The sequence below is a fragment of the Aplysia californica genome, unplaced genomic scaffold (genome assembly GCF_000002075.1).
Source record: "Aplysia californica isolate F4 #8 unplaced genomic scaffold, AplCal3.0 scaffold00750, whole genome shotgun sequence".
NCBI lineage: Eukaryota > Metazoa > Mollusca > Gastropoda > Aplysiida > Aplysiidae > Aplysia > Aplysia californica.
The window spans coordinates 44550-53793 of record NW_004798020.1 but is presented as its reverse complement, the minus strand read 5'-3'; the positions used below and the strand labels follow the sequence as shown (position 1 = coordinate 53793).

The window sequence follows — 9244 nt, the reverse complement described above, 5'->3', positions numbered from 1 at the left end:
CCATGCAGTCATTTAAGTCAACAAAATATTTCTGAAAATAGTAACAGTCAACATATGCAGGCTGAGCTAATGACATGAATGAAGCACAGAGATGCCCTATGTGTATGTCGTGAAAACAGTTTCGGACAGAAAAGCATCATCACAGCACATAAAGAAAAAAGAAACAAATTTCAAGACGATAATAACAATAATAATAATAGATAGCAATTGTATCGCGCAAATTCCTGCTCAACAGCAAGCTTTATGCGCTTTACAATCTATATATAGACAACACCGACCCCTGATCATTGCATAACCCGAACCAACAAACACGGCAAGTTTGTGAGCCAGTCTCTGTGAGAGAAGGACATTGACCAGTAAACAGTGTGAGCGTCGGGGCTCCTGGAGACAATGACAAGCCTTGTTTTGCACTTTCCATGAATGAAAACTCTCCTGAAATTCATTAAGTGCTTGTTTAATATCTTTATTCTTTTTTTGTTTGATTTGAATTAGACTTTTGAAAAAGGCATACGCCTATCCTATATTCCCAAAGGAATTTTGGCTTTGAGCATCATAAACAAAGACACTGTCAAATTTATTATTTTTAAAGTGAGAATTTAAATTTGTTCGAATTACTGTTTGATATTTGAATGTTTGAGAGTCACAATTTTACAACATCTTCATCGACCGAGGAAAACTTTTACCTCAGAACAACAGCCCACAGAAAAATGGGAATGAAAACTCGTCCTTCCTCTCATGATCACCCGTTTCCCATATACAATGAAAATCATTTACTAGATTTTAAAACTGCATCCATTATAGCGTACGAGTACCATTCATATCATACGAAGAGAAAATAACCTAGGCCTACATATATTCTCACAAACCAACACAAACGCGTATACACACACACACTCACACACACACACACACACACACACACACACACACACACTCACACATGCATATGCTCACACGAACACACACACACACAAATATACACACACACACACACACACACATATATATATAGTCCAATACGCAAGAATAGATAAAAACATTCATTCATATAAAACTAAAAAATGTACACCTGAACGCACTCACATACAAATAAATAAATACCCATTATGAAATATGAAATGAATGTGTTCACAGAATTCAAACCATTTACTTTGGCATTGTATTGCAAATTGTACACAAAAAAATTATTAATAAAATTCATCAATAAAACAAGCAAATAACACATAAGGAATTGTAGAATATGTACTTAAGTTGAAACCATACTAACAAGCAATCAGCGTTAACATTATACAACTGTTACAGCACCAATATTCAATATGCTTTCCCCCCTTTCACTTTGCTTTTTACTATAAGTTTTTTCCCCACATAAAAACCCTTGACTTATTTCAATGTAAACAAGCATGTGTCACACTTTTTATTTTTTTAGTGACGAAAACAGCTCTCTAAAGTCGGACAAAGATAACCACAGGAAGTGACAAAACTGCCCGTTGTGTGAGAGTAGAACTCTTGACTTCCATAAAACCAACATTACAAGTAAACAGAAACTATAACCTCAAAAATTACACAAATCGTTTTTCGTGTCAGAAGTAAGCGTAGACAAACACAGATTGAGATACACACCGATACTGAAACAAGCAATGGGACTTGAGCACTTCTGGCTCTTATAGGACCAAAATGTCCTTGATAGTGTCGCAAAATGTCTGTCACTCAATCACTCTATTAATTTTGAGCACTTGCTTTCGCTTCAAGAGATATTTGTTCACAGTTAATTCCCGAAAAATGAGCCGTGAAAAGTCACATGCTGTGTATTCTACTTCACAAGATGAGACAAATCCCATTTTATGCAACTTTTTATGACCACAATAAAGTCTGAAGGTTGTTTTTCTTAGTTTGACCAAAGATAGTACATAACAAGGTAGTTCACTCAGCCCAAAAAGTGTCAGCGGAAGTCCGCGCATTGGTTCAGATGTCGCTGCAGTCTTCTGTTTTGAAGCTCTCTTCCGTTTCTCCAGAAGAAGAAAAGGGATGGCACCCCCATGCGCATCAGCTGTTCCAGTTCAGTCAGAGCGGATTTTTGGGTTTATTTTATTTTAATGACCACTCGCTTCTCGTTCTAAAGACAAATTAAATCAAGACAATAGTCACCCCTTCCACTTGAAGAGGATTTTTGTCAGCATTAACATTTAAAAAGGCGTTATTCATAAATTTTAATTATAATATAAACAAAACCTGTTAGTTTTACTTTGATTTTTTTCCACTCAAGTAGGTTGACTCTGTTCGCAAAGTGGGCGCTTTTTCGAAGAGGGCGTCACCGGATTTTGAGGACACCTTTTTAATTGATTCAAAGAGAGGAGTGAACCATCTTATTATACAGGATCTTTGGTTTGACTGAGCTTGTCTTTCCCTGCTCTGAAACAATGGTCAATATGTAATTTGCTTCTGATTTGTTGAATTCAAGCTGGGCAGAGTTCTTCAAAACCTGTTTGGTGAACATTAAAGGATGAGAAAGGTTTCGATCTTGCTTTGGCCTTTTTCTTAAGCAGACTACATCATAAATGAGATTATAATGCAGAGCAAATGAAATACCAAGCATCCAGAATGTTATACATTTCGATAAAAGCGGAATACCACAGACATGAACATGGAATACCTCACACATAAACACTGATTAATTACAGACAGAAAAACGCAGAATAACACAGACGTAAACAAGGACTTACTGAAAACATTAACACGAAACACAGCAGACATATATATGAAATACCACTGACATAAACCCCTTATAACCACAGATATTAGATTTAGAATACAGTAGACACAAACGAAAAATACCACAGCTGACATAAACATGGAATACTGCAGGACTACCATTGACATAAACATGGAATACTGCAGGACTACCACTGACAAAAACATGGAATACTGCTGACATAAACATGGAATACCGCTGACAAAACATGGAATACCATAAGCATGAGAACAGTCCAGTGACCCTGAACGTCTCCCTACATCAGGTTTGACAAAGCAACTCCATGTTCCCAATATTGAGAAATGAACCAAATTCAAAACAACTGCTTCTGGATATCGTTCTGTTTTGACTTTCCAATCTCCTTGGCTGCCTTCAGAACAAACACATGGTTAGGATGTGCATCTCAAAGCTCCCAGGGTCCACTTGACTGTCCGCTTGAGTGACCACTGCTGTCCCATCCCCCACATAAGGTGGTCAGTCTGGGCAATATTAGGAGGTTGGCTGCCATCTGCACGGATGACTCACCGTATGTGTTGTAAGACCCACTAAATGCTGCTACCATCCTTTCCTCGACTTTAAGCAACACAGATTGTCTGGATATATGTGAGCCAGTGAGGCTATACACGAATCTGGGACAAGGTCCTTGAAGAACTGCTTCCACCATCTGCTGCCTTCTGGAAACTGCCAAAAGTCTCTTCAATCGTATCTTGATCTTTTCCTTCTTCCTTCGATGTGAACAACATTAGGTATCACCCTTACAGATATCACAAGAGAAACCAAAGCCGACGTACATCAGCCGTAGTAGTTGACGATATCTCTGTTGTTGGAATTGCTGCGGAGGCTGCGGAGGGTCGACCGTGGACTGAACCTGACGACCTCAATACGATCGATGGAGTCGGAGTGTTCCAACATGGGCGCCTCGAGAGAGCTGTGGTTGTTGCTGGTGTAGGCGTGGCGGTGAGTGGGCTCGGACACGTCAAGGCGGGCGCGGATGTTGCGCCGGAAGTTGATGCAAACTTTGACCAGGATGATGATGAGCATGATGATGATCCCTCCACACATGCCCAGCGTGAAGTACAGCCAGGCCTTTTCTTCGTGGTCTGAGGAACACAGTACAGATAAAGTGACACAAGTTATCTTCCTCAACATTACCAGTGTCATTATTTGTTTCTTTCCTGCTCCTCCCTCCCCCCTCTTCTTTTCCTCCTCTCCTTCTTCTTTTCCTTCTCTCCCTCTCCCCCTCCCCTTCTTCTTTTCCTCCTCTCCCTCTTCTTTTCCTCCTCTCCCTTCCCCTCCTCCTTTTCCTCCTCTCCCTTCCCCTCTTATATTTCTCCTCTTCCTCCTCCTCCTCCCCCTCCCCCTCTCCTTCTTCCTTTTCCTCCTCTTCCTCACCCTCCTCCTCTTTCTTTTCAAACTCTTCCTCCTACTTCCCCTTCTTCTTTCTTCATCCAGCTCCCCCTCCTCCTTCTCTGTTAAATAAGAATTTCCAGTGTTTGGCCACCTAAGACTTCACCAGAAACACCATGTATTTCTCAGTGAAAAAAACAACAACAAAAACTAGAGACTTACTTACATGCCCAACTTTCACTGTAACATTATGATAATTATCTATAGTGCGGTAAAAAATTAGTGGCGCAACTTATCGTTAAATATCTCTTATGCAGTTGAAATACTGTCACCCACACTTTGCACAGCAGTTTGTATTTAATCATATTTTTCCACTACATTTTAGACTAGATAAAAAAAATTATCTTCTTAAATTTATATAAAATACTATAAACCTTTGGCACGCGGAAAATGGGGATTGTTGACAGCTCTTCCCATTTCACACATTGCATACACATATGGCCTACATCACAGTACACCAATCATACTTGTTATTGGGCAAAACTTGAGACAAGAAATTAAGTTTATAGTGAACACTTTTTTACACTAAAGGTTCTCAAAACATGTGATCAATAAGCATAATGTCGCGATAAGAAAAAAAACGACGAACTTGGTTTTAAAAGCAATATTGCCCCAGCAGTAAATTTTATAAAACCTGTGGAAACCAGCGACGGGGATTTTTTATTAGCATAATTAATGAAGAAAATTTCTAAACTACAGTGTACAGGTGTTTAAAAAAATATTCATCTGTTAAGACAAATTGATATAAGTCATTTTTCAAAAAGATGGTGAATCTATAGTTGGAAATATTTATTTGACAATAAGTTGCACCACAAATTTTTGACCGCACTATAACTTCCATTTCTATCTAACACCCTGTTGAATGAGACAAGTGATGCATATGTTATGTTAACATGCACAACTCTCACCACTATAGTTTTTCCCCTCTATTTGTCCTGTTTAGATTTCAGTAGCACTTTCTTATCCCTTTTGTGACCTATGACATGCGCCATTTGTCATCTTTTTCTTTTACAGTGCGGAACCAGGTTGCTGCTGTGACATACAGCATTTGTCATGCCTTGCAATGCATGAGGACCATGATGACAAATGCTGTTCATCCCACTTTGTATTTGGCCTACTGCTTCTGTTAGATAAATTCATAAAACTTTTTGCAGATTCACATAATATTAGCATTCAGGGACATTTTTTCCTGTGCAAAGAAATCTATTTCTTTGAGAGTTAGTGGTCACAGGGTCTAGTTATAGGCATTCGACCACTAAATCTAGTGCTCCTCTTTGTCCCTGTGGATCTCCAACTGTGCCCTGTGAAGCACCAACTGACCCTGTATCATGAAGGGGTCAAGTTTTATGAAATCATGAAATATTTATTGTGGAAATGAAATACTTACTGTGGAGAAAATGCCAGACACTGAACCAGTCTTTGAGGAAACCGATGGATCGCTCATCCTTCGGGCGTTCCAACCCTCGCCATCTCACGTCGGGCTTGGTGTAGTTGATACAGAGCACAGTCAGATTTCTCTCTGTGACATAGTGAGACTCAGACTCCTTGTCTCCCCCTCCCTCTTTCTTTTTGCCTTTGTTTCCTTTACGGACCTCCTTTGCATCACGGCTGGTACCAGAATTTCGTGTGTTTGACGGGCGGTCGTGGTTCGAGGACGGTGTCGACTGCCCACTGACCCTGCCCACAACATTCCCATCCTTGACCTTGTCATTTCTGCTGCCTTCAACGTTTGGAGTATTGGTACTCCTGCCAGAAGTTCGGAGGTTTGAATCATCCAACACATTCACATTTGGATAATCAAATCCAGCCTGATTGTGGTAACCATCTGTCGTTGGTTTGGGCTCTTGGGTCGTCCAATCATGATCAAGGGATTCCCTATTTCTGTGAGACATATCTCTCGCTGTGTCTGAGGAGCTCTCCGGGAGGTGGCTGTCAGTGTTGACCTCCTCCTCCTCAGCCGCATTCTGCTTCTGACTTGTAACATCTAGGATGCTAGCGGTGGTGGTAGTTGTGGTGGTAGTTGTGGTCGCAGTAGTGGTAGTAGTGGTGGTAGAGGTGGTGGTGGGCAGGTCTGTGTCTACCTCTGTCACTACATCCGTCCCTTCCTCAGGCTGGCTTGTAGTCTCTGGTTCATCCTGTACCGTCACCATTTGTAAAGTGACGTTTTGAGGGTCTGGGGAGTCCTGTGGGTCGTCTGGCATAGAAGAGGATGATGTCAGGTCACTTCCCTCCAGCACAGAGTCTTTCCCTGGGAACAAATACACATATAAAGTTGATAAAACCCTATAATATAATATCAGAAACTTATGCTTTGGCACAATTTCTTTTTTCTCAACTGATATAAAACAAAAGCAAAATTTTAGATTTCTGACACTTAACCGTTTTGATTGTCATTGACCTAATTAAGATGAAGTGGCCTGAGATAATGTGATGAGTGAGGGGAGGGATGATTGATTACTAGTTGGTTTGTTTGGGGGGTGACGTAGGGGGAAAGTTGTGTGATGATATATCATATCACGACGCAGTGAAATCAGGCGCTCGTCAATTTCAGGGCAAGTGAAGTTATTGGTATCACCTAAAATCTTATTCATTTGTTTTCAATGGAAAAAAAAACCCCCATCTATCTTGGATGAAGTCAAGGTATCTGTGAACGAAGGAGGTGAGGTCACCTGGTTTTAGTGATGAAATTAACAAGAAAATGTCTGTAAAGGTTTGATAACTCCCAGCAGCTAAAGAGTCATTGAAAACTGAAAAATGTCACATTTTATGCCTTAAATCAACGTTTTTTTCAGCTAAAATTCACATGGAAATATGTTTTAATATGGAAAAAAAGGGAGTTGAGCCAAGAAAACAAAAATTCGATAAAAATTGCCTGACTGGCAGAAAAACAACACCTCTACTAATCTCCGGAGCATATACGACCTGTTTGTGTTGAAAGTGCCATAAAACTCTTAGCATGACTAAAAACAAACCCACCTTCAGACGTGAGCTCAGGTACTATCTGTGTCACACTCTGCACCTCCTTTGTCACGCTAGGGACTGTCTGCGCCACACTAGGGACCGTCTGCGTCACACTTGGGACCGTCTGCGTCACACTGGGCTGCTCCACAAAAGTCCCGTACTCCGGATCTGGAAGTTTGGAGGCGGATCCAGAAGTTCCTTCCCCTTCTGCTGGGCTCGCAGTGGTCAGACGTTTCACACCTCCTTTGACCTTGTTCTTCTTTTTCTTTTTCTTCTTCTTCTTCTTCTTCTTCTTTTTTCTCCTGTTTGACTTACGGTGGAGCTGTTTGAGTATTTTCTTTGGCACTGGGAGGAGAAAGTGCAAAACAAAGACATTTAGAGGAAGGAAGAAATATTTTTTCTGTGTGGCTACATTGCGTGTGGTGCAAGGGAAGGGTACTTATAAACGGTGAGGGAAAACAAGCAAGTATCTTTCCACACAAACAAACAAGTACATGCCTTTTAACAAAAAAGTACATTTGACAAAGACGTTCATGCCTTTTCAGATATACAAACAAGTACATATCTTTGCAGACATACGACTAAATACAAATCTTTTCAGGCATAGAACTGAATACATATCTTTGCAGACATAAAAACGAGTACTACTACTAGCTGTTCCCCAAAAAAGCTGTCCATTTAAAAAAACAACACTTCATAAGTCGAATGGTTTTCTCAAAATCAGTACCATAATTGAATGGAAGTTCAATAAACTTTGTGAATTACGTTGATAGTCTATTATTTTGATCCTTCAATCAAGGAATGTTATGGTGTGGAGCCAAACGGAATAGTCCTTGGTTGATAAACTCTATAATAAAGCTGGATCCCTAAAAGCAACTAGAGCCTCATTCTGTGCTCGCTTTGGGGTTGATCGAAGGGCCAGAAATGATAAAAATCCATCTGGAATGTTAATAGCCCTTTGGGCAGGCATCTTTTCCAGCTTTGGTTTACTTGAGAACGGACGTAAAAAGTGTAGGCCCTACACTGAGGCAAACTATTCAGGTCACCCTCTCAGTTCTTAGACAGACGAGAATGTGGCGCAAGTGGAAGATTCTTTATTGTTGTAGGCCATAGAGCTGATAGACTGTATTCAGGTGGGTGGTTGGCGGGTGCTCTGGTGTGGTTTGCTCCTTCTTTCCTATCAAACATCTACCGTCCTTATCTCCCCATTTTCTTTTTTACATTTGTTACTCTGTTGTAACACCTAATCTTCTGGCGCTCATATCACCTTCTGCAATTGCGAATGCCGCAAAACCTCTACTCGCAAAACCTCTACTAAAACTAAAACTAAAAACTGTTTCAGTTCTATGTTGTAGGCCTATTATTAAAAGCACAGAAACAATCAGTTAGGCGTGAGAGCGCTGTTTTTTGAAAATTTCCCAGACCTCAGTAGACAGAACACTGAAACAAGATTTAGGACTGTAAAAGCATACTGCATTCAGACACACCAGCACATATCAGAAACTACAGCACAGGGGAGACTGAGAATATGCCAGTGGTTTATGAATAAGCACAGAAAAGATGAATCCTTCATTAAGAACGTGATTGGTTCAGAGAAAAAGTTAATCCTCATTAAAATTGGCATGTGTTGATTTTTAAAAAATCAACTTCATTGTTTGGGGTTCATCGAGGTTTGATGAGGTAGTTGGGAAAATCTCTGCTGACTGAAAGCCACGGCAAGGATGGCAAGGAGTTACGAGGGTATTATTGGCCTCAGATTTTGTTTTGTGGAAGAGGGTGGTGTCTCTGTCACTGTCACTGTCACTGTCACTGTCAAATTCCGGAAATTTCGGACCGACATCAATGATTTCAGCAGGATATGGTGCCACGGCCCATACAGCGGCAGGGGTCTGTAGGTGGATTGAGGATCCACTTTGTCGAGACAGTCTCCAGGATCATAGCTTGAGCCATGTTTGGGCTCCCCACAACCCAGACCTCAACCCCCTGGATTTTCACCCAGACGACAATAATCTTTTATAACCACAGTAATGTAGTATAACATCCTAGATCGTGCACCCCGACGTATTTCCGGTAAACAATGGAGTGGATCATTTGACTCAATTTTAACCAAATGAAGGGGTTTTTTTT

At 40.6% G+C, this 9244-nt stretch overlaps 1 protein-coding gene across 1 annotated transcript in view; it reads right to left on the bottom strand.

Annotated features, from left to right (window-relative positions):
* Nucleotides 1-1720: 1720 nt before the first annotated feature.
* LOC101863218 overlaps nucleotides 1721-9244 on the bottom strand; it is a gene marked incomplete at its 5' end in the record, with an annotated part of 10499 nt that continues 2975 nt past the window's right edge. Inside the window, 3 exon segments of the mRNA XM_005109144.3 lie at nucleotides 1721-3849; nucleotides 5544-6404; nucleotides 7133-7462. Coding sequence (XP_005109201.2) covers nucleotides 3542-3849; nucleotides 5544-6404; nucleotides 7133-7462 — 1499 coding nt within the window.